General features: G+C 40.8%; 1 protein-coding gene across 1 annotated transcript in view; it reads right to left on the reverse strand.

The window, feature by feature from the left end:
- Positions 1-16,543, reverse strand: part of LOC121869360 (inactive phospholipase C-like protein 1) — a 66,522-nt gene extending 49,979 nt beyond the window's left edge. Inside the window, exons 1-2 of the mRNA XM_042370696.1 lie at positions 16,435-16,543; positions 15,041-15,190 (exon numbers count right to left, since the gene is read on the reverse strand). Coding sequence (XP_042226630.1) covers positions 15,041-15,190; positions 16,435-16,543 — 259 coding nt within the window. The remainder of the gene's footprint in view (positions 1-15,040; positions 15,191-16,434) is intronic.
- Between the last annotated feature and the right edge of the window lie 10,580 nt (positions 16,544-27,123).

Genomic DNA, 27,123 nt, shown 5'->3' on the forward strand with positions numbered 1-27,123 from the left:
CACTAAACAGCTGATACCCACACAGCTGGTACACTAAACAGAACACCCACACAGCTGGTACTAAACAGCTGATACCACACAGCTGGTACACTAAACAGATAACACCCACACACTGGTTACTAAACAGCTGACACCCACACAGCTGGTACACTAAACAGCTGACACCCACACAGCTGGTACACTAAACAGATAACACCCACACAGCTGGTACACTAAACTGCTGATACCCACACAGCTGGTACACTAAACAGCTGATACCCACACAGCTGGTACACTAAACAGATAACACCCACACAGCTGGTACACTAAACAGATAACACCCACACAGCTGGTACACTAAACAGATAACACCCACACAGCTGGTACACTAAACAGCTAATACCCACACAGCTGGTACACTAAACAGCTGACACCCACACAGCTGGTACACTAAACAGCTGACACCCACACAGCTGGTACACTAAACAGCTCTCATCCCGTCAGCTGAGAGTTAGTTATTATATTTGGATTATTTTTTTAATTAATCTTATTGGTATATTTACTTTATTATTATTATTATTATTATTATTATTATTATTATTATTATTATTATTATTATTATTATTATTATTATTATTATTATTATTATTATTATTGTTATTATTATTATTAATGGTATTGTTATTGTTGTTATTATTACTACAGGAAGCAGGTAAAGGTCCATTAGCCAGAACCCTGCCAAGGTACTCTGGAGAAGGTCACCCTTGATGTCACTAACACCTTCAGATTCTCAAAGATACTTACTGTACGACAACTTTCCCCTCTCCTCCCTTCTCTCTCCCCTCCCCTATCCCCTCTCCTCCCCTTCCCCCACCCCCTCTCCCCCCCCACCCACCGAATACCGGGGGACGTGAGGAAGCTTCTTTAATTGGTTCGTTTAAATTAGGTCATATAAAGTGAGGCTCAAATGTTATGTTGTTTTGTTTATTTTTTCGGATCATATAGACTCTAGAGAATAGTTTATATCTCCTGATGAGTAAAAAACTTAACCTAACCTAACCTAACCTAACCTAACCTAACTTAACCTAACCTAACCTAACCTAACCTAACCTAACCTAACCTAACCTAACCTAACCTAACCTAACCAAATATAACATGAGCTATGCTAAACTAACTTAGCCCCTCAGGTAGAGTTGGAGTGTTTAATTATCAGGTGATATAAGCTGGGAGTCTAATCTTCATGTTGACGTAAGAGTCTTTGAGAATGAGGACTTTACAGACGTCCTGTGTGTGTGTGTAATGTGTGTGTGTGTGTGTGTGTGTGTGTGTGTGTGTGTGTGTGTGTGTGTGTGTGTGTGTGTGTGTGTATGTGTGTGTGTGTGTGTGTGTGTGTGCTTGCTTATATCATGGGATCATATGGGGTAAATTATCAACAGGATATGGAAGTTCTCAGAGGAAACGTAAGGGAGGAGTGATATAGTGGTGTATCCTAGAAGCACAGAGAGAGAGAGAGACGTCACCCCACCAGTTAAATAAGGTGAGTAAATGGGTAAACATCCTCCGTGGAGTGAAGGCAACGATAAGAATGAATTTACAGACTTAATATGTTAACTTTCAGTCCAATGATGTTAACTTACTGACTTGTAATGTTAACTTATAAACTTGAAATATTAACTTTAAGACTTAAATGTTAACTTGGATTAAATGTCAACTAACTGAGCAAGGATCTTAGTCATGTGAAGGGCAAAGAGCCACCCCATGCTAAAACTAACGACCTGTTTAACATAGCATTATACCCAACGTCATAACCAGGTCAAGTGGCCATACCCGGGTGACCTGAGGCTACCATCAACACCCACCACGACCCTCCCAGCACCGTGACCCAACCAGTGATGTAAAAGGTTAAGTGAGAACAGTAGGTCAGGCTTGCATCTCTCCCTCCTCCCCCTCCCTTCCCCTTCACCTTCCCCCTCCTCCTCCCACCTTCCCACCTCCCCCTCCCCTCCTCCTCCTCCCACCCACCTCCCCTCCCCCTCCCACCTTCCCACCTCCCCTCCCTAGAGCAAAACAACGAGAGTGACATTTACCAATGTATATGACATTAATCAGAAGGCATTTATCTTTATGTTCAAGCACGCTCGTTCTTTTGATAATGAAACACACGAATAGGATGAGCCTTGATTAGGTTAGGTAGGGTAGGAGTAGGAGTAGGAGGTAGAGGCAAGGCCAAAGTAAGGTTAAGAAATGAGGGTAGGGTAGGGTAGGTCGAAGGTAAGGCAAGGTGGGGGTAAGGGTGGAGTTAAAGAATGGGGTAGGGTGGGGTATTAAGTTAGGGTAGGTTAAGTAGGGTGGGGTAGGGTAGGGGTAGGAGTAGGGTAGGGTAGGGTAGGAGTAGGGTAGAGGCTAGGGTTGGGTTGGGTTAGGTAGGGTAGGGGTGTTGGGGTAGGGTAGGGTAGGGTAGGGTAAGGTAAGGTAAGGTAGGGTAGGGTAGGGTAGGGTAGGGTTGATTTTGATTTTGCCGCTTACAGCGGCTACTTTATTGTGCACCCCGCACGCATCCTGTGAGCGGTAGCGCAAAAGGATTACAGAGTAGAGTTTACAAAGGGTCATAATAATAGGGTTGGGTTGGGTAGGATAGGATAGGATAGGGTAGGGTAGGGTAGGGTAGGGTAGGGTAGGGTAGGGTAGGGTTGGGTTGGTGTTGGGTTAATTTCATCCTCTTCAAATCATCCATAAATTCTCTATCTCTCGTTCTCTAAACTTCTTCGTCTTTTATGAGCATTTTCCCATCTTTCTTACCTCTTTCCAGAACGGTTTGTTATTATCTTCTTTATCATTCATCCTTTCACCTAAAATCTTCATTCACTTTTATTTCTCTCACATTTTCTCCCTTTTGTTGTCCAGTGTCTTCCACTTCTCACTAATCACAGGTAAAATTATCGCTTATTTCCTTATACACGTCTTTTATTCCACTCTTCATTCACTAGGCCTTATACCACTCTTTCCATATCGTATATATCTGTTACCACACACCTGTTTTGGCAACCTATAGTATTGCATTGTTAATAATAATAATATTATTATTAATAAGGATACTACTAATAATAATAATAACAAACATTAAAAATTACACTACTACTACTACTACTACTACTACTACTACTACTACTACTACTACTACTACTACTACTAATATCAATAATAATAATAATAATAATGACGATAAAAGCTTCCCAGATTTACACTACCCACCAGCCTGACTCCACATGAGTGAATGTACAGAGGAGACGTAGCCAGCCGCCTCCACCCTCCAGGGAACTGCCTCACAAACTCAGTATTTTTACATTTTTCACTTTGCGAGACCTTTATTCATTTTCCTGTTCCAGTTTGGATGAATAAGTTTGAGAATGTCAAGTGGGGAAAATTATTCATATGATGTGAAGGATTAATTTATATAATTAGAATGTGTATAATTATTTGTCTGATTTGAACAATTATACCGATCGCTTTTTTTTACATAATTGGTGATAATCTCTTTAGGGTAGAAATAGAAGGTATATGATATAGATAGGAGAGGTATTATATGTAGTGTGTGTGTGTGTGTGTGTGTGTGTGTGTGTGTGTGTGTGTGTGTGTGTGTGTGTGTGTGTGTGTGTGTGTGTGTGTGTGTGTGTGTGTGTGTGTGTGTGTGTTTCTACCTTTAATACTTTTCTATACCTGCATATCTCTCTCTCTCTGTATATATATGTAAAAATTGTGAGAGACTTAACAAAATAAAAGAAAATTTCTAGGATGTTTTCCCTTAGCGATGAAACAAGGAGGAGTGGTGGGCGGAGGTACAGTCAATCTCATACCCGTCTTGCAGCCAGGAAGGAGGAAGAAGGAAGACGATGAGGGTGGAGGAGGAGGAGGAGGGTGGTGATGGAGAAGAGAAGGTGGAGGAAGAGAAGGGGTTGTGGTGATGGGAGGAGGAGGAGGAGAAGGAGAAGGTGGAGAAGAAGGGGGTTGGGTTGTGGTGATGGAGGAGGAGGAGGAGGAGGTGGTGATGGAGAAGGTGGAGGAAGAAGGGGGTTGTGGTGATGGAGGAGGGAGGGAGGAGGAGGAGGAGGAGGAGAAGGAGGAGGAGGAGAAGGAGGGAGGAGGGAGGGAGGAGGATGGAGTGGTGATGGAGGAAGAGGAGAAGGAGAAGGTGGAGAAAGAAGGGGTTGTGGAGATGGAGGAGGAGGAGGAGGAGGAGGAGGAGGAGGAGGAGGAGGAGGAGGAGGAGGAGAGGTTGATGGAGGAAGAGAAGGTGGAAAAAGGAAGATGGAGGAAGAAGGGGCTGTATGGGTGAGGGATGGGAGGAGGAGGAGGAGGGAGGAGGGAGGAGGAGGAGAGGAGGAGGAGGAGGAGGATGGAGGAAAGGAGGAAAGGAGAAGGTGGAGAAGAAGGGGAGTTATGGGTGGTGATGGAGGAGGAGGAGGAGGAGGTAGTGGTGATAGAGGAGGGAGAGGAGTGGGTGATGGAGGAAGAGAAGAAGGAGAAGGTGGAGGAAGAGAAGGGGGTTATGGTGGTGATGGAGGAGGAGGAGGAGGAGGTAGTGGTGATGGAGGAGGTAGGATCACCAGGGCGACAGGGCCTCTTTAAGTAGTAAAGCCTTGTAGTCGACCTTCACCTCCCACACCTCAGCGGTTACACCCTGAAGAACCACTACTACTACTACTACTACTACTACTACTAAACGTACAATGATTGTGACCTACATTACAACTAAGTACAACTACCACCACCACTACTACGACAACTAATGTACAAAGAGCTACCAACACTAACTTAACGAGGCAAAGCTGTCATGTTGTACACAATCCCATAAAACTATTACAGCCTCAAGTACCACGCTAACCACTACCATAAGTGAGCATGTACTACCCTCATCCCAACCACCACCACTGCCACCCATCACTACACTAATGCTGGTGTTGCTAAGTGTAAGCTCGGAGGACATCAACAGGTTCTCTTTGACCCTCAGTAAGTGAGTGAGGTCTGTTTGGCTTTCACTGTATATGCTGTGCTTGACCCTTGTGTGTGTGTGTGTGTGTGTGTGTGTGTGTGTGTGTGTGTGTGTGTGTGTGTGTGTGTGTGTGTGTGTGTGTGTGTGTGTGTGTGTGTGTGTGTGTGTGTGTGTGTGTGTGTGATGGTGTGTGTTACGCTTGAAGACTTCCAATATGTATTTTACTCGATCCCCAAGTGTTCGTGTTTCTTACAATCACATCCTGAAGAACTCAATTGACCTCTCCTCTTTCTCTCGTTTCTTTTCTATTTCTCACCCGATTTTCTCCAATGCTTAAGACCTGATTCACAGAACAATTGACTTTATTGTTCCCAGTTACATTCTTCGTGGTTTCAACTATCCTCATTTTCTTTCACTTGCCTGTACGGTATTTTTGAAGCTCTCAATACATCGATATGAAGAAGGTTTAAAAATCCTGCCTAGAACCATTTATATACACTTACGAATCTTATCCCTTTTGACCTTCTCGTTATAAACTCTGTTCTCATTGGCTGTTTCTTCCACTTATACTTGGGGATTCAATTGGTTTTCCAGTCTCTTAATACTCTCTATTTAAACATTGATCCTTACAATGTCTACAGCTTTGACTCTCTTGCACTTATACTCTTGTGGGATTCAATCGGTTTTCACTGTCTCTTAATTCTCTATATATCTTAATACTGATCTTACGACGTCTATAGATCTGAATGCCTTGCACTTACACTCTTTTGTTATTCAATTGTCTTTTTCTTGTCTTTCAATTCTCTCAAAATGGGATCCAATGTTATCCAAACATTCAAACCACTTTTCATGTTTTTGAGTACCCAAGTATTCTTTCTTTCTCTCAACTCAATCAAACTTTTATGCTTGAGGTCTGATTTATCGTCCAGGTGATTCTCTTCAACTCAATCAGTGCTTCGAGCTTGAGGTCTGATTATCGACCAGGTGATTCTCTCTGTCTCTCTCTCTGTCTGTTCTCTTCTCTCAACTCAATCAGTGCTTCGAGCTTGAGGTCTGATCTATCGTCCAGGTGATTCTCTCTCTCTCTCTCTCTCAACTCAATCAGTGCTTCGAGCTTGAGGTCTGATCTATCGACCCAGTGACACTTTACGACTCTTTAATTGGTTTCTCTCCATCTTTCATTTCGTTCACTCCTGCAGGTCGAACTGCTCTCTTTCCTCCTTCGTTCAATTACAATCTTTAAGAGTCGAGTTTATTTAGTATTTACTTTTACTTTTTATTTTAGTTTACTTTATTCTCTAGGTCGGTGTGTGTGTGTGTGTGTGTGTGTGTGTGTGTGTGTGTGTGTGTGTGTGTGTGTGTGTGTGTGTGTGTGTGTGTGTGTGTGTGTGTGTGTGTGTGTGTGTGTGTGTGTGTGTGTGTGTGTGTGTGTGTGTGTGTGTGTGTGTGTGTGTGGTGTGGTGTGGTGTAGTGTAGTGTAGTGTGTGTGTGTGTGTAGTGTGGTGTGTGCGCTTGAAGGTGTCCAGGTGAGAGGTTATGGAGAGGTCGGTAGAGACCACAGAGGTCATACTCGAATCAGAGGTAGTGAGTTAAATGGAATCCTCCTGGAGACCAACGAGGACGGAAGAAACAGGAGGAGGAGGAGGAGGAAGAGGAAGAGGAAGAGGGAAGAGGAGGAGGAGGAGGAGGGAGGAGGAAGAGGAGGAGGGAGGAGGAGGAGGAGATATAGAAGAAGAGAAAAAGGTCTATTGTGGTGAAGGTTCGAAGAGAGAGTAACGTAGTAGTAGTAGTCGTAGTAGTAGTAGTAGTAGTAATATTAAACTCCAGGAAGACGAGGTAGCTCCTAGACACCTCCTACTAACATCACGTTGATAAGCACAAATGTCTGTTTCCCCTAGACGGCGACCCTCCATCTACACCCAGTTTAAAGAATGACCTCCTTCTCCCCACCAGCTCGACACATTGTTTACCCAGCCACACACTCTCTCCTGGGTACTGTAGCCGCTCGACCTTGGTAGTTTAGAAGCAGCCCTGGGAGACGTGTATACCAGCAAATATATATCTCTCTCTCTCTCTCTCTCTCTCTCTCTCTCTCTCTGTACGCGTGTATCTTTTTCACTCTCTCTCTTTGTGTGTGTGTGTGTGTGTGTATCACTGTCTCTCTCTTTCTCTGTCTCACTCACTCTCTCATTGAAGAAAATTATAAACGAAAATTATAAAGCAAACGGACTAAGGCATTGTTGAAGAAAACGAAGTGAGAATATACGAAAATAGTGAAGATAAAAGAATAAGAAATATTGAAGAAAGAGTGACTTAAAGAATAGGGATGATAAAATATTAGAAACAAAAGCTAAGAAAATATTAAAAGAAAAGAGTGAAGACAATAACTGTCATGGGTTGCGTTAGGCTTACCCACGCAACCAACTCCAAAGTTTGTTTTACCAGAGATAAGACGCCCGGCGAGGCATAACTGGGACATGTATTTTTCAATTAGTGTATGTCAGCCAGCCTTTAGGGGGGTGGGCAGTGAAACAGTGTTGTACTGTTCATCGCTTCACACCCAAAAACCTCATTTTAAGTAGTATCCCCTGAGCCATGGGTTAGTTAAGACGTCGTCTCCATCCTCTCCCTCCTGAAAGGGGGCGGGACACCACACCACACAGAGTCCTCCACCGCCACTCCGTCCTGTGAACCGTCGTCGACACGAGACTAAGCGTGCTAACCTAGGTTGTTATCCCCGTGGAAATATCACGTGTGGATGCCTGGTTGCGACAAGAGCAATCCAGGCTGGCCTATCAAACCTACAGTAAATGGTTAATTAATTCACGCTTTCAGAGTTCTCCTGCACGACACCCGTCTACCGTGACCGTGATCGACACGAGACTAAGTGTGTTAACCTAGGTTTGTTATCCCCGTGGAAATATCACGTGTGGAAGCCTGGTTGCGACAAAAGCAATCCAGGCTGGTCTATTGCACCTAATGGTTAATTCAAGTCACGCTTACCAGTTCTACTTGCCGCGACAACCGTCCAGTGACTGTCAGTGACGCGAGACTATGTGTGGTAACCCAAGAGTACCTTTTTGTTGTTATGGCCGTGGGAAGAAGTTCTTGTGATGAAGCCTGGTTGCAACAAAAGCAATCCAGGCTGGCAGTAAATGTATCACTTGAAGAATTAAGGCTCTGTTAAGTCACACCCATAGTAGAGTAACCACATGTGTCCCCAAGTTGAAAATTCCCTGTTTTAGAAGATTAATTTTATTACAGCGTGAACGTGAGTGAACCATATATCCATGCAAATTGTAAATCATTGTATGGAAGCTTGACAAATAAATGTAAGTGCAATTATCTGCCCGTATCTGTGATCCTATCTTATTATTACTGAAGGTAATGACTGATTGGTTATGACATAGTATAACCAATAACTTAGATGGATGTTGAAAATTAAATGAATTCATTAAATCATCATTTATCAAGTATAAATCATGGAATGTCGAGTGGTGGAGTGAACTTCTACGTAGATACGCCATAATCTCCTGTAAGTAACCAGTGTGAAGGTATCGAACTCTACGGCAAGAAATAAGAAATACGACATAATATTATCTTTATATAATATAATCCACTCCTACTCCTACTACCACGGATTCATACTAAAACCATGACAATAACTAAAGAAAGGGGTAAAGGCGAAGAAATATTAAAGACGACGATGAAGAAAAATTAAAGAAAAAATATTGAAAAGAAAGAGACAGGTGAAGTAACGTTAAAGAAAGAGATAAAGAAAATATTAAAGGTAAAGAAACTGATGAAGTAAAAAGGGTGAAGCATAAACACGTAGAAAAATCTGCGAGGGAGATTGAGAGCAGGACACGGCTGCCATTTTGGGTCTCGTCGACTTAAGATATATCACAGGTATTATGTATAAAGACGTGACCACCTCTCTCTCTCTCTCATAGGTATCTGCACCCGGCAATAAGAATATATATAAATCACACAGAGTCTTCCTGAGAGACAGACAGACAGACAGGCAGACAGACACAGACTAAGAATGACACATAAGCAGATAGATAGGTGGATATATATATATATATAGATATATATATATATATATATATATATATATATATATATATATATATATATATATATATATATATATATATATATATATATATATATATACAGAGAAGGGTGAGGTCAAGTCCACAACGGTCAGGTATTAGGTCATGACCCAGCTTGGAGAAGGACGTGCCCCCAAGTTCTCCCGTAGTGACCAAGGAAAATGGCCGCCTTGGATCGTTGTGTCTTGGGGGAAGAGGAGAGTAGTGTGGGGAAAGACGACCTCTTGGCCACTCTGCTGGGGCAGTTGAGGAGTGAGGTTGACACTCTAAAGGGGGAAAATGAAGCCCTCAGGACTGAACTCCTTCAGGTAGGTGTCCTGCCTAGCAGGACACCTGCGAAGGAGGAGCAGGCGTGGAGAGTGGTTGTCTCCAAGGGGACTAGGGTCAGGCTCAGGAAAGCTGACCATGGTGTGGAATGTAGGAACCCCTACCAGGTGCTGGGGGAAGCTGGCGAGGAAGAGAAGAGGCAGGAAAGTGTGGTGCAGGTAGAGGAAAGGGCAGTTGTACAAACCCTGCCCAGAGGTAAGGTCGTGGTAGTTGGGGACAGCCAGGTGAGGTTTTTAGATAGGACTTTTTATACAAGAGATAGGAAACGTAGGACTAGGGTGTGATTTCCTGGGGCTGGGATAGGGCATGTAGCTGAGAGATTAGACAGAGTTTTGTCAGGGGAGGGTACCAATCCAGTAGTGTGTCTTAGTGTGGGAGGAAACGACATAGGAAAGGTTCGGAGTGAGGAACTTTTCAAGAGGGATAGGGAGGCGCTGGGGAAGATTAGAGATAGGGGAGGAATCCCGATAGTATGTGGTGTCTTGCCTAGAAGAGGGGTTGGTCGTGAATGGCTGTCCAGAGATATCACAGTAGGGGAAGAACTAGGTAACAGTGATCACAGAGAAATCAGGTTCACCCTAAATTGAGAAATAAAAAACAATGACAATATGGCCAGAGTCCCAAACTTTCGGTTGGCGGATTATCAGGGGTTAAGAAGGTACCTAGGTGAGGTCACCTGGGAACAGTCACGTCAGTCCCCAGCAGGAAGGGGTGAGGTCATAGATGACACAACAATTGATCATGACTATAATATATTCACTAGTATACTACATAAAGCACAAGAACAAAATATACCATACAGAAAAATTAGGTCAAATAAGAATGAGCCAAGGTGTATGACCAGAAAACTTAAACATGACATAGGAATAAAGAAAGGAATATATAAGAAATTAAAGGGAGGGGAGGAGCAGCTCAGAAATAGGTATAATGAACTATCTAGGAATGTTAAGAAAAATGTAAGGAAAGCAAAGAGAGACTATGAAATCAAAATAGCAAGAGAATCCAAGGCGAATCCCAAGGGGTTTTTCTAGGTATATAGAACAAAGGTCAAGGACAAAGTTGGGCCTTTAAAGTCAGGGAGGGGAGAAGTGATAAATGGCAGAAAAGAAATAAGCAAAGCATTGAACAGCTACTTCTTATCAGTTTTCACAGAAGAAATTCGCTATGAAATTCCAGAGGTGGAACTGATATTTAAGGTAAAGGAAGAAGAGAAATTAAAGAATATCACTATCAGAAAAGAGGATGTTCTTAAGAAGATAAATAAACTAAAAAAGACAAAATCCCCAGGGCCGGATGAAATTTTCCCTCGAGTCTTGAAAGAGTGTAGGGAACAGATTAGCGGACCCCTCGTAAACTTATTTACAAAATCATTAGACACCGGAGTTGTGCCAGACTTGTGGAAACAGGCAAATGTAGTACCCATATTCAAAAAGGGAGACAGAGCATCAGCGTCAAATTACCGGCTGATCAGTTTGACGTCAGTAGTGGGGAAATTTCTTGAATCAATTATAGCAGATAGCATCTGATCGCATCTAGAGAAAAGCAAATTAATCTACAACTCTCAACATGGGTTTACGAAGGGAAAATCTTGTCTAACAAATCTGCTGACGTTTTTTAGGAAAGTCTTCGAGGTAGTAGATAATGACGAAAATTACGATGTTATTTACTTAGACTTTAGCAAAGCATTTGACAGCGTACCGCATCAGAGGCTTCTGAGAAAAATTAAGGCTCATGGTATCGAGGGGGAAGTTTTAAATTGGATAAAAGCATGTCTCACCAATAGAACGCAGAGGGTCAGCGTAGATGGTGTTAAATCTGAGTGGGGCCGTGTAACCAGTGGGGTTCCCAAGGGGTCAGTACTAGGCCCACTCTTGTTCATAATCTACATAAACGATCAAGATACTGGGATCAGCAGTGACATAAGCAAGTTTGCGGATGACACCAAAATAGGGCGGCAGATTAATTCAGGGCAGGATGCAAATGCATTACAGGAGGATCTAAATAAACTGCAGGGGTGATCTGAAAAATGGCAAATGAAATTCAACACCAGCAAGTGCAGTGTACTTAATATTGGAAGAACAAATACTGATAATGTATACAGCCTTAACAACATCAACCTAGAGAAGTCGACTTGTGAAAGAGACCTCGGGGTACTTGTAAGCCCGGACCTACGGCCTAGAAAACAGTGCGTTAATGTTCGAAATAAGGCAAACAGAGCAATGGGTTTTATATCTAGAAGTTTAAGTAACAAGAGTGCAGAGGTCAGGCCGCACCTCGATTATGCGGTTCAGTTCTGGTGCCCTTATTATAGAATGGATATAAATTCACTAGAGTCAGTGCAGCGAAGAATGACAAAAATGATTCCGGGACTTAGAAACCTTCCATATCAAGAAAGGTTAAAGAAACTTAACTTGCATTCCCTAGAAAGACGAAGAGTGCGGGGAGATATGATAGAAGTATTTAAGTGGGTGAAAGGAATCAATAAAGGGGATATAGATAAAGTTCTTATAATATCCGAGCAGGATAGGACTCGGAGCAACGAATTCAAGTTGGATAAGTTTAGGTTTAGGAAGGAGATAGGAAGAAACTGGTTCACAAATAGGGTGGTGGACGAGTGGAACAAGCTTAGCAGTTTTGTAGTAAGTGCGGGAACTCTGGAAAGTTTCAAAAGGAGGCTAGATAGATTCATGGATGATAGAGAGTGGTAGTAACTCTCGACAGGAGCTGCCATGCACAGGCCAACCGGCCTATTGCAGACTCCTTATTTGCTTATGTTTCTTCTTATGTAAAAAGCACCGCAGCAGTCGATAGTCAGGTCGGAGGGTAAGATGACCCAACCTTCTCACTGGATTCTATATGTTCCTACTGTCAATTGAATTACATACCGAATCCGTCAACATAAATTTGAGTAATGGTATGTACAAACTGGATAATTTCGTAATTAAGAAGATTTGTAACCAGGTGAGAAGGTTGGGTCATCTTACCCTCTGACCTGACTACCGACTGCTGCGGTGCTTTTTGAAGATTAGTAGGGTCATTACCTAATACTGACCATTGTGGACTTGATCTCACCCTTCTCTGTATATATAAATATATATATATATATATATATATATATATATATATATATATATATATATATATATAAATAATGAAAATAATAGATAAATCTTGATAAATCACACGGGAAAAATGAAACAACTCTTAGCTTTCGTCTTTATTCAATTGCCTCTGAAGATGTGTGAATAAAAGACGAAAAGCTAGTTACTTCTCCTTAGTCTGAAGATGTGAATTTCCCGTGTGATTTATCAGAACCCTAGACCTTATGCGTGTGATCAGGAACGATAAACCAGAAGAATGAGGAGGAGGCCAAGTTATGGTCATGATATCAAGGGGGCGGGGGAGATCCTTACCATTTTGAGGCACAAGAGAGAAATTGTTCTCATCATCTCCGCAAATCGTGAGAAACTGCCAGAAGACGAGAGAAGATGAAAGAGACGCAGGTTGTTTGGTCAAAAAATGTACTGTTGAGAGAGAGAGAGAGAGTATCACCACCATCATTACTACCACCATCACCACCACTACCATCTCCATCACCAAGGGGAAGGAAAATTTAACTCGAGAGCTTCTGAGAATTCAACTTAGTGCATTAGCTTAAGTGAGCCAGGAAACACTGAGATCTCTTTCAACCTCAAGTTTCGTTTCGCTTGTGTTTGAATTCGTTTCTCTCACTATAACCTTTCTATGTCTGGATTACCTGAAGGTTAACCCCAGTTTATTTCACCTTAAGGAGAGAGACAGAGAGAGAGAGAGAGAGAGAGAGAGAGAGAGAGAGAGAGAGAGAGAGAGAGAGAGAGCCTGGTTATCATCTACAGGTATCCAGGGGACAACTATTCATCCGCGAACGTGCAAGATATGAGATGTTTTGCCAATCAGTTGTTCCTTCCTTCTCTCTTTCCCTCCGTCCCTCTCTCTCCCCCCTCTCTCCTCATCCTCCCTTCCTCCCTCCCTCGCTCCTCTCCCTCCTTCGCTCCTCTCCCTCCTTCGCTCCCCTCTCACTCCCTCGCTCCTGTCCCTCCCTCGCTCCCCTCTCCTCATCCTCCATATCTCTTCACCCTCAGTCACCCCTTCCCCTCATCATCTTCCCTCCCTCACCCTTATCCCATCCACACCTCCCTCACCACATTTTCTCAACCAACCCCTCAAACCCTTCTTTCACCATTCCTCATCCCTTCCCATCAACCCTCCCTCACCTCAATTACTCATCAGCTCCCTCACATTGACCATGGCATAAGAAGGGTAGAGGGAGGGGATGGGGGGGGGATAGTCTTCCTCGTTAAGAATAAGTATGAACCTATGACAGGAGCTTATGTGGCACATCTCTCTCTCTCTCTCTCTCTCTAATGTGAATAATGGACTTTGTAAAACACAAAATAAACTACTTGCATTTTATCCTCACCATCTCTCTTTCTGTCTCCACACACACACACACACACACACACACACACACACACACACCAAATAAATGACTTAATAAAATCAAATCTAAATCTAAACTTTTTATTCCCAGCAAAAACAAAAGATAAACTTTTAATATAACAAACATTTAGAGATTAATGTTTCCCACAAACCTCCCGGGGTGTCGTGCGTGTCTTACTGATGGAGACAAAAGGTTCAACTTTCCAACGAGTGTTAGTGTGTTATTTGGGTTGAGAACACCGACCCCGTGTGTGTGTGTGTGTGTGTGTGTGTGTGTGTGTGTGTGTGTGTGTGTGTGTGTGTGTGTGTGTGTTTAAGATGAAGGCAAATAGTTTTTACAAACACACACATACACTTCATATGCTTTCAACGCACGTGCACAAATATTCATTTCTAAACACAAACATATAAATAAATAAATTTGCTCTCTCTCTCTCACACATACACACGCTCACTCATTGTATTATATATATTTCTCTATTCATTTCTCTCCCCTTCTCTCCCAGACACACTCTTCGTCTATCACTAGTTCTCTATGTACCTCACACAAACAGCCACCACTGATCCTCCTTCTCCCCTCATTATAACAAGGTTACCTGCAGGTACTGAGGGTAGGTGACCTTTGGGAACACCTGTGTCAAGTGTAAAACCTAATTGAATTTATGATCACCTACTAACAGGGATATGGAGGTTGAGAGGATACGGCACTCGTCTCCTGTACTAAGAGGTCACATATTCGATCCCGTGCCATCCACAGTCTACTCATCCGTAAGTGGGTAACGTGACTTTACAGTTGAGGAAATAAAGTAGGTCAAGTGAAGTGCCGGTCACGTTGCCTCTATTTGTTAGTCTATACCGGACTTACAAAGAGAGATAGTTGGACTCACAATGGACTTCACTGAACTAACAAAATGAAAGAAAACATGGACTTAAAAATAGAAAAATTGGACTTACAAAGAAAATTAGAGAATCAGACACTTACAGGGCCTTGGTGAACCTAAAATGGGACCTGTACTTGGAATGGACTTTACTGGACTTACAAAAATATGGTGAGTGAAAGAATCTTGGACTAACGTTAGGCCTTGGTAGACTTACAGAGATAAAGAGAATTGGACTTAAAAATAAACAAAGAGAGACTCGGACTTACACTGTGCTTTAGTGGACTTTTTGGTGGTCGGGGTCCACCGTATGGCCGAGAGGTCGTCCAGGAGGCGGAAGTATCGGTGGTACTGGCGACTGTTGGCCCGTAGTTTGACCATGCTGGACCCCTCGATCATGCACTGCAGACAGTCGTACGCTGAAACAACAACAACAACACTGTATTACTTGAACCTCTGTATTTATCCTGTTACAGTTTTCATGATGAAACAACAATTCTAGCTACATCACTGTGTTACATGAACGTTTGTGTTTATATACGTTGGAACACAAGAATAGATGTTACAACACTGTGTTACATGAAGCTTTGTGTTTATCAAGCAACACTAAAATCCCACAGTAGGTGAAGAAAACACACATATATAAACGAGAGAACCTGTTTTTCTGTGTTTTAACCTCTCGTCCAATGGATGTCTAGTGCTATAGATTATGTGGAATGACATAATTTCTTCAGTTATAATGCAACAATTGCACTGAAACACAACACAGCGTTACAACATTATCACATGAACGGCCTTTGTGTGTGAGAGAGAGAGAGAGAGAGAGACTGACCATTAATCAACATACAGGAAACATCTCGGAAAACAAAAACTGACTGAGAGCTGTTCAAGAAGCAGTTGTCTTGGAGAGTTAAAAAGCACCAACGTCTCTAAAAGCCTCTGAGTGCGTTGTAAAAGACAAACTATCTCTAGACGGGGAAGTGTCTCGTAAAAACAAGTGAATCTCTGGTGATGATTTATGCGCTGTCTTGTCCAGGAGAGACGCGCCATCGTAAAGGTCAAAGTGATGGGGGGTGGGGGGGGGGGATCTGAAAATACCGTATATGCGTAAATATATCCATCAGATCCTCACACGACTGAAAAAATCCATAATTAGTTATATACACGTATACAGATAATCACGTATATACTGTATAATTAGCATATTATACGCCATGAATAAAGAAATATTATATTCTTTAAAGATTATATCCTCTCTTTCCTCCCTTAATCAACCTCAAACCTCTCCTACACCTCTTTCATAACCATCTCCATTTATCTATATCCTCGTCTATCCACCTCATTACTACAGCAACCATCCAACTTACCATCCTCTACAGTAACTATCTCTAGTCATTTATTTATGGTCTCGTGTATCATCTCGTGACATCCATCCCCTACCCTTCAACCATCCTCACTAACCCTCCCTCTTGCTCAGGGCTGTGAACTCGCGGGCAGAGAAAAGAAAATTATGCAGACTGTCGGAATGTTTTGATTTCAGCTAACAACTCTTGTTTATGGGAGAGACAGAGAGACAGACAGACAGGCAGAGCTCTCCCCAGTTAGTGTCTGACGTGCTTCACCTGGATGGAATCTCTTACCTCCAATTAGTGAATATAATTACCTTCGGTTATTTGAGAATCCGGGATAAACACGATCACATCTTCCCTAGTAAGCGAAGAGGTACGATAGCCTTTCCAAAAAGCCAGCCTGTTTACATCTGCCAGACGCATGACTCCCGAGTTTCTCATTCATTATATGGGGTCACTATATAGCTAAGTGAGGTTGTTGCCTTATGAGTTATAGCCTCAGAGATGGTGGCCTCTATTGCTCTCGTAGACCAACTAGCGGGATGCCTCGACGTTTGGGAATGGTCAAATAGGTCACTAAGGGATTATAACAGCGTTGATACTGTGTGTGTGTGTGTGTGTGTGTTATTAAGCTATACCGACAGCCAATCACGAGCTAATACGCGTGAATGTGGGCGTGGTTGTTTTGCATTTTCAAGATGAACAGATTTTACGCTGAACAAACTCTTTTATAATGAGACTTCTGTTAGGGTAAGGTAAGGTAAGGTAAGGTAAGGTAAGGCAAGGTAAGGTAAGGTAAGGTAAACAAAAATCAAATGTTTGATTTACCCAACCTAGAAAATTTTTGTCCGATATATTTAAGCCATGTTAATATTTCTACGAATCTATTTGTCCTCAGATCACATACAATAAACGGTGAAAAAGGTAAATAAATATACCTATCAGAACCCGCACTCTCGGTAGTGGTTGAGAAAATCGAAAAAGAAAAAGGAAAAATCGACTTCCTCTTCCTATTTTTTCTTCAGCCCATTACCGGAAACACGTTTTTTTTTTTTTAATATAGACACATGACGAAGACTTTAATAATGATAATAATAATAATAATAATAATAAAATAATAATAATTATAATAATAATTATAATTATTATTATTATTATTATTATTATTATTATTATTATTAAAGTCTTCGTCATGTATCCATATACAAAAAAAATAATAATAATAATTATTATTATTATTATTATCATTAGTAGTAGTAGTAGTAGTAGTTATTATTATTATTATTATTATTATTATTATTATTATTATTATTATCATTAGTAGTAGTAGTAGTAGTAGAACCGACCCTCCTTCCATTGGATGGTGAGATCTTCCAACACAGGACTTCAAACACATCTAATGAAGCCCGTGTGGACGTCAGTGCTCGAGGATTCTGGACGCGGGGACAGCGAGCTTTCTTCCACATCAGGATTTTTGATCCCATGGCCGCATGTCACCGTAACCTAGCTCTCGACGTTGCACATAGGAGGAACGAGAACGACAAGAGAAGGGCATATGGGGAGAGAATTCAAAACGTTGATCAAGGCAGCTTCACTCCTCTAGTGTTCACAACCTCTGGTGGGATGGGACCAAGTGCAAGATGTTTCTACGCCAGACTCGCGGAGGTGATCTCCGAACAGAAGCAGCAGCCCAGAAGTTTCGTTACAGCCTGGATGAGATGTCGACTGTCTTTCTCTCTCCTTCGGTGGGCTTTGCTCTGCCTCAGGGGAACGAGAGCTTCTGCCCCAATCCCGACAACTGCTGCAGATATTGACTATGAGGCTACAGTCACTGAATGCCGTAAAGATCTGCGGCTCAACTAATTCAACACAGATAGGATAGCTACTTATGTATTAGGATATGTAATATTAAGGTAAATAAAATGGTGGCAAAGGTGTGGCTATTGGGGGAGGCTGGAGGCCACGTTTAAAAAAAAAAAAAAAGTAGTAGTAGTAGTAGTAGAATTAAGACTACTGCTGTTGTTGTTAATATTTCCTGCCTCAGCATGTGTCCAAAATGTTACACACACAGGTGACAGGTGAGAGGCACTCTGGGGTGTACTGCGGCGGGCCACTACACCACCTGTCGCTGTTTCTTGCACGACACAACACAACGCTGACAAAGACATACCTCGTGTGTCCCATAACTGAGTCAACAGTAGCTACTGACACCAACAGCCTCCTTGATTACATGTGTGTGTGTGTGTGTGTGTGTGTAAGGCCACAATCCCTCTACAGCCTCACACCCTCACGCCCAACACTACCATAACCCACAATTTACGGGCGTACCCTTATCGCTCGCCCTCCTTCAGTTCAGGGCTCCTAGGATCCACTCCACTGCTGCAGCTCGCACGATCGCTTGACTTAATAACCTTCCTTAATCCTGAGTAGTGTCTGGTACCATTATCACACTGGACTTTTTATACCTTTACTTGTTCCTGTGCTTGTATCTGTGCCAATATAATAATAATAATAATAATAATAATAATAATAATAATAATAATAATAATAATAATAATAATAATAATAATAATAATTATAATAAAAATAATAATAATAATAATAATAATAATATAATAATAATAATAATAATAATAATAATAATAATAATAATAATAATAATAATAATAATAATAATAATAATAATAATAATAATAACAACAACAACAATAATAATAATAATAATAATAATAATAATAATAATAATAATAATAATAATAATAATAATAATAACAATAATAATACCAATAATAATAATAATAATAATAATAATAACAATAATAATAATAATAATAATAATAATAATAATAATAATAATAATAACAATAAAAATAATAAAGATAATAATAATCATAATAATTAACGGTTTATTGAAAAAGTTCTGCAGCCCGAAGGCTGAAAATATACATTGGACATAAATGACTTATTACATACATTGGTGGTTTAACAAAAGCCTTCATTAGCGAAAGGAAAAGGAACATACAGTGAACATACAGATTAATGGAGGTGTTGAACAGCAAACATGTAGTGTAGTAACTCCCTCCCAGATGGTGTTAGGAGGGACTTCACGTGGTGTAGTAGTTCCCTCACAGATGGTGTTAGGAGGGACCTCACGTGGTGTAGTAGTTCCCTCCCAGATGGTGTTATGAGGGGCCTCACGTGGTGTAGTAATTCCCTCACAGATGGTGTTATGAGGGGCCTCACGTGGTGTAGTAATTCCCTCACAGATGGTGTTATGAGGGACCTCACGTGGTGTATATACGTGTATGTGTTCGTGAATCTATACCTGCCTAACTGCCTTATATCTGTTCCTGTAGTTGCACATTACTATACGTGTTTCAGCAGATGTATAATAATTTACCCTTATCAGTACATATACCTGTAAATTAACTTACTTCTATATCTCGATAAAGAAGATAAACGAAGCAACAACTTAAAAAATAAACTCCTTCCCCCAGTGACCTAAGATATACCTAACAAACTTGACTGTTGACCCCATGATGAAAGTGACATCACTGGCACATGTGGGGTAGGAAGAGGTCTTGGGTACTCAAGACATGTTATAGGAGACAGACCCTAACCTCGCTATAGAAAATTTCTCCATAAATATCTCGGGGGTGAATCTCTGGCTCCGTATTTCTCAAAGATCTGTACTTTAAGACTCTCGCGCTAAGGGGGAGATGTGGAAACGCACTTTACTCACCCACTTTAAGCTGTGACTTGGGGAAGGAGTCACAGAGATTTGTATTTTCTCGCTAACTGGAGATGTGAGAATGCACTCAACTGAAGGACTTCAGTTACGGCATAAAGATGGAGTCACAGTTATTCGTATTTTCACACCAACGACAGATGTGGAACCGCACTTAACTGACTCTCACTAAGCTGCGACACAATTATTGGATTCTCAAACTATCGTATTTTCACACTAACTAATGACTTGAGAACACACTTAACTGATTCACTTAAGCTGCGACACAAAGATGAATTCTCAAAGTTTCGATGAAAAAAACTTCGCCAAAAGTGGAGTCGAGATTTTGGTGTGACTCTACCGTAAAGTCATGGAAAGTTCTTTAAGATTCTAGCTTCAGTGTTCCGATCCTCAGAAGATTCGTATCTCTTGAATAAAATAGTTTAAATCCTTGAGTAAGATGACTTCATCCTTGAGTACGATGACTTAACCTTTGATTATAATGACTTAACATTTGAATATGATGACTTAATTAACCTTTGAGTACGATGACTAAAACTTTGAGTACGATGACTTAACCTTTGAGTACGATAACTTAACCTTTGAGTATGATGACTTAAGAACTTGAGTACGATTATTTAAAACCTTGAGTACGATGACTTAACGCCTTGAGTACGATGATGTAAAATCATGAATATTACGACTTAACCATGAGTAGAATGACTTGAAACCTTGAGTACGAAGAATTAAGTTATCGCACTCCAGGGGATAGCATCGTGAAAGAAATTCTTATCTATAATATATTTCACTCTCGTGTAGATCAATGAAGGAGCAGAAGACAAAGAAAGAAAGAAAGAAAGAAAGAAAGAAAGAAAGAAAGAAAGAAAGAAAGAAAGAAAGAAAGAAAGATTGAAGAATAAATAAATAAATAAATAAAGAAAGAAAGAAAGAAAGAAAGGATGAAGAATAAAGAAAGAAAGAAAGAAAGAAAGAAAGAAATGAAAGAAGCTTATCATCTAATCATTCTATTTTAATAAGCTATGTTTGTCAGACTCCACTACGAAATTAACTACAAACAAGATCTTCTTTTGCTGTTGCTTGCATAAGGCAAAAAAAAAATAATGATAATTATAAACAGAGGAAGAGCAATAAGGGAATAATAAAAGGAAGAATTTATTTCCTATATTTTTTTTTATTTTTTCGAAAACTAGTAAATTTATGTAAATGAATCGAAGAAAAAAAACATATTGACCTCTCTCTCTCTCTCTCTCTCTCTCTCTCTCTCTCTCTTTCTCTCTTTTAAAACACTAATCATGTTTGCTAGAATCAGGTTAACTTTCTTAATTAATGACAAACAATAGAAGTGAGTAAACAGTTCTGGGGTATACAGGAGTTGTTTACAGAGTTGCTGCAAAAGTTGTGAATAGTAAACACGAGAAAGTTTTAGCTTTTCTCAGTTTAGTTTGAGTAAGAGAGACACACGCGTGAGGAGATGCGAAGGAGGAGGAGGAGGAAGGCTTATGGAAATGGGAGAGAGGTGGGAAGTGGCAGAGGAGGAGGGAGAAGGGAGGAGCAAGTGGTGGTGGGAGAGAATAGAAAAGAGGAGGAGGAGGGGGAAGACTTATGGTGATAAGATGGAGAGGGGGGAAGTGGGAAGGAAGAAAGGATAGGGTTGAAGGAGAGGAAAAAGAGACGGATGAGTTAAGGAGATGGGAGGGGAGGGAAGGGAAGGAAGTGAGAATGAAGAAGAAAGAAAGGTATGTTACAATAGTAACGAGAGATGGTAAGGGAAGAGTGAAATAATGTGAAGAAAGAAGAGGAAAGGAGGAGGAAACTGTCTGAATGATCTCTCTCTCTCTCTCTCTCTCTCTCACCAAGGCACCAAAACAACAGTCAACAGAGCGTCACCAACCAACACCATACTAGCGCGTCGAAGCAGCCATCGTCCCCTGCCAGCTATCGCGTACCTCACCGCCATCACCATCACCACCACCACCACCTCCATCACCATCACCACCACCATCACATCCATCACCACCACCACCACCACCTCCATCACCACCATCACTATCACCAAACTCTGCCTGAACTATACCTGGCGTCGATTAACTAAGCTCTTCCTGTCTGTAATCCACAAATAAAATTGTTCTTTACAGACCAGTTGGTCGAATATTTTTTGAAAGATCTTGCCTAATTGTCGTTTGAAACCCCGCCATTGGTTATTTTCCACCCTATGGGATACAGAGTTCACGATGACGTCACGGTTTGTTTTGAACGGTGCATTGTGGGTCCAACGAGGGAATGAGTATAATTTTCTGAGACGTAAATAAGAGGAAGGCATTTTTTTTTTTCGAATGGCGAATAAAATTTTCTTTACATTTCAGGTACAAAAAATTTACAGGAATGGCAATTTCTTCTCCGCCTGACCACCTCCAAATTGTCCCTCACCGCAATGTCTGTTTACAAGTATGACGTCACAATACACAGTTGAAGAGAGATTAAAAGTTCCTTTCTCACACTCTTTTCACTCTTTCAAGTTCCCCTCGCACTCTTTACTTCTCTCATTCACTCACTTTTCGTTCTCCTTTTCCTCGCTTTACGTACACACACGAGAAGGCAGGACTCACGGTTGGCTAATACGCAAATACCACGATCCAGGAAGCCCTAAGAGCCCTCATACTTGTGATTACTGCTGGGTGATGGTGGGATACCTGGTGTCTGTCTGCCTGTCTCCTTCCCGTCCCAACCACTTACACAAGTTAAGGGGCCACCTCGTGTCTGTCTGTCTCTCCGTCTACCTCCCGTTCCAGACATTGGGCTAAGTTAGTAAAGCACTATACCCCTCCACCACCCGTCTCACTCCCTCCCAGAAGTACCGTCGCTGCTGGCTGTCGTCAAAGGCTCGACAGCTAATTCCCACTAAAGTGTGTAGTGGTGTTTGTTGACTCAGTGAGATGCAGCAAGTCGTGTGTGTGTGTGTGTGTGTGTGTGTGTGCGTGTGTGTGTGTGTGTGTGTGTGTGTGACTTTCAGGTTTGCCGACACCCTGGTATCGTCGTCCGTGTGTGTTTGTGCACACACACACACACACACACACACACACACACACACACACACACACACACACACAGGTAGGGCAGACAGGTTGCTCATCTCCTCTTTAGTATTCATCAGGGCGTAGGCAATCCCATCCTCTTGTCAGGTTCCTATTCCACCCAGGGCTTGTTGGACCGTCGGTAAGTGCACCCGATAAGTGTACTCGTGTGATCACTGAATGTCCAAGAGCCAGAGTACAAGGAGGACACTCAATCCTCCATTAAGGTCGAGTATCATACCTGTAACTACTTGCTGGTGAGCCGAACACTCTACCGTGGGATACAAGTCTCACGCAAATATGTATAGACAGTTCCGTAATCCCTTCCGTATCGTTCAATTAGCCGCTCTTCCAGTTACGTTCCTGGAATATACAAGAGGATGGAAAAACGCATGGAAGGAAGCCAATTACAGAGTACCACACACGTTCTCTATAATCACCAGCAAAAGGAAGGTATTTGTGTTATTTTGTGCGAATCTTTGAGAGTTCGTACCCTATCCTACACCTTAGAGGCCAGAGAAACGCTTCCGGGAGTAACGTCCATGAAATACTATAGTGTGTAGGGGTGTTCCTAGAAACATTTGTAAAGGTGTTTGTTGATAGAATACCACCAGTAACGTTCTTGACCCATCCAGTAAAGAAACATTTATAAGAAGTCCCTCTCATAAGAGTACCTAAAAAAACCGTTAGTAAATAGTTCTTTTAAATGAGTACAGTGAAAAACGTTCTTAAAGAGTCCATTAATCAAGTACCAGCAGGAATAAACGTTAGGGATCCTTTTAATACAGTGGCTCCATAAAACGTTTACAAGGAGCCTGTTGACAGAGCTCCTCCACAAATGTGCCTGTGTTACACAACGGAGAAACGTTTGTAAGGATTCCTTTTTATGGAGTTTGTTTACTTTACGCTGCCTCATTATAACACGGAGTGAGGGGCGAGTGCCAAGGGTTGTAGTGTCGAGAAGGAAGTACTTGTACAGACCAGTCTAATTGGAGAAGACCACTAGAGTGGCTCTGTCCTGGACGATGGCACTGTCTCACTAGGGCGCTGAGAGAGAGAGAGAGAGAGAGAGAGAGAGAGAGAGAGAGAGAGAGAGAGAGAGAGATTTAACCCAGATTCATTATTCTCATGTCACTACCTTCCTTCTTCCTCACCTCCATAGTAATTTCTTCTTCTTCTTCTTCTTCTTCTTCTTCTTCTTCTTCAAAGTAAAATTCATCAAACTATTGCATTTATGGAGAATTCTTGAGCAACCATCAGAAAAAAAAAATCGATGCACTATTTTTTGGAGTAAACTTTGAAGCAAATTGTTCCCTCAATGACAAAACTTTACAGACCTTCCGAGAATTTTAGAGCAAATTATCCTCAATATTTTCCCCGAAGGCTGTATAACATTTGGGCCAACTTTAGATACATCTCCATCCCTCCCCCCATAAATAAATAAATAAATAAATAAATAAATAAATGAATGAATAAATGAATGAATAAATAAATAAATGAATGAATAAATTGAATGAATAAATGAATGAATAAATAAACGAATAAATAAATAAATAAATAAATAAATAAATAAATGAATGAATAAATTAATAAATAAATAAATAAATAAATAAAATCCCCCAAAACACTAATTCCTTTGCAAACTTTAACGTAATTACCACATAGAAAATTCCCCCAAAAAAAAAAAACCTCTCTATTATATCAAGAACTTAAGAGCAAAATCCTCTTTTCCCTTCCCCCTCCACAAAAAAAATCCCCAAACCACTTTTATAACAAACTAAAAATCATAAAAAAGCCCCCAAAAACCAAAACTCCCACAATCATGAAAAAAAAAAATCGCCAATTTCAGTTATGGTGATGCGGAAGAGTGAGAGCCGTGACTGTATCGGGGAAAGGGAGATATTGCTTGAACATCATAATACTTCTCAAGGTTCTCAAGACGCCATGAGAGACAGAGAGAATGGACCTTCATGGTTGGGTAAATTATCTACAAAACGGTTTGGTGGTAATCTCAGGGAAGGGATTTCTTTTCTGACAACTACGAAGGTAAGATTTTACGGCGTGTTCAGTGACTGTCTCCCGGTGTAAACTGTTTTGAGAGAGAGAGAGAGAGAGAGAGAGAGAGAGAGAGAGAGAGAGAGAGAGAGAGAGAGAGAGAGAGAGAGAGAGAGAGAGAGAGAGAGAGAGAGAGAGAGAGATATAGGTTGTGATGAAATAAAGAATGGGAGACAGAAAAAGACAGACAGACAGACAGACAGACACACACACATCGGCGGAATAAAATCTGAGAGAGACAGAGAGAGAGACAGAGAGATAGGAGAGAGAGACAAACACAAACAGAGACAAACACCCGCCGTAAGTGCCTCACCATTGCACCAATCTTGTTATATTCAATATCAACAAACACCAAACAGCAGCCCCCCCCCTCCTTCACCCCCAACACAGGACGGTCGGAACTGCAATAATTCAATATATACAAGTGGTCTTTTGTTATGAGTCTTTATCAATGTGTAAACAAAGGCACAAACATCCGCACTGCCACACAAACACACAGACAAACACTCACGCCTCAGTCACACACCAGCGAGGTCAACACTACAGGATGTATTAGGAGAGTAATGTAATAATAAATGCCTTAAGAATACTGTAATGTCTATGTTAATATAGGCTTGAGTAGTGACTAAAGATACATACATACATACATACATACATACATACATACATACATACATACATACATACTGTACATACATACATACATACATACATACATACATACATACATACATACATACATACATACATACATACTGTACATACATACATACATACATACATACATACATACATACATACATACATACATACATATATACAACAGAAGCATATCATCACTACAGGCAAAAGTAATTAAATAAAAAATATAAAATATTTTTAAAAAATTACAAAAGATAAGTAAAATTAATCTCCCGTTATTCAATATTCATTTATAGTTAATAGGCGTTTAATTCAACCCAATAACCACCTCTCCTGACTTAACAGATAGATGTGCTTATCACCTGAGGGACGATTTAATTAGTGAGTTTTAATACACACCAAAAAAAAAACCATGCCATTTCTTTTTCGTTTCTATTCGTTCATTAAAATCCAAATATCACTATACAATTACTGCTAGGCATCGGCCACTCTTTTTGTTTTTAATTAATTTAAAACCCATCTGGTAATAATTGTAATATATATTTTTTTTATAATACAGGCAGCTGTTAATTAATTCAGAAATTCATTTGACCATAAGTGCAATGAATTCCAAATGTGTGTGTGTGTGTGTGTGTGTGTGTGTGTGTGTGTCCGTCCGTCATTTCATAATTATAAAACTTCATAATGGTCGACACAGGTACACAATCAACGCCGTGGTGTAATAAGCAGTAATTAACACACAGGTGAAGGCTTCTTTCATCGTAGATTATTGGGCGAGTTATCCTCACGTGTCAAAACTGTTTATAAACTCTATGTTAAAAAGTATTATATTTACAGCGCGGGAGGCATGAATGCAGCTACTGTGGAGGCTTATATTTTGATGAACTTAATTACATACAAGTTAAACAGCACACAGCCATAGTATTTCATTTAACATTATTGTTTTCGTGGGTTAATCAAATACCTGTCTTACTTTTCGTTCCAATCAATATGCATGTATGTATGTATGTATGTATGTATGTATGTATGTATGTATGTGTGTGTGTGTGTGTTTTATTTTCGATAATTCTTCAGTCACCAACAATCACTTCCCCATCGACTCTTAACACACACATACTTCACCTTCCCTGTAAGAGCTTTAGACGACCTACAGTACAACAACATCCCATCTGCCTCATAAATTTTCAGTAACATTCCTCGTATATCTTATTCAGTCTCCTTTATATATAATTTTTTCTATATTCATAAATAACACAAATATAAATCGGTATAAGAGTGAATATAAGTGAGCATAGATCAGGAATATAGTTCATATTAACAGATAATATCACGTATAATCTGAGCGTAATTATATCAACAGAATAACACAGAGACTTGGAGATGATATAATCTGGTCTCTACATTCTCTTTCCTCCTTGTCTCCCCCCCCCCTTCCCCGCGAGTCAAAACACTAGCTAACAATCGGCATAAGTATCAACAGTCTTTTT

This window comes from Homarus americanus, unplaced genomic scaffold (genome assembly GCF_018991925.1).
Source record: "Homarus americanus isolate GMGI-L3 unplaced genomic scaffold, GMGI_Hamer_2.0 scaffold36734, whole genome shotgun sequence".
In the NCBI taxonomy this organism is placed as follows: domain Eukaryota; kingdom Metazoa; phylum Arthropoda; class Malacostraca; order Decapoda; family Nephropidae; genus Homarus; species Homarus americanus.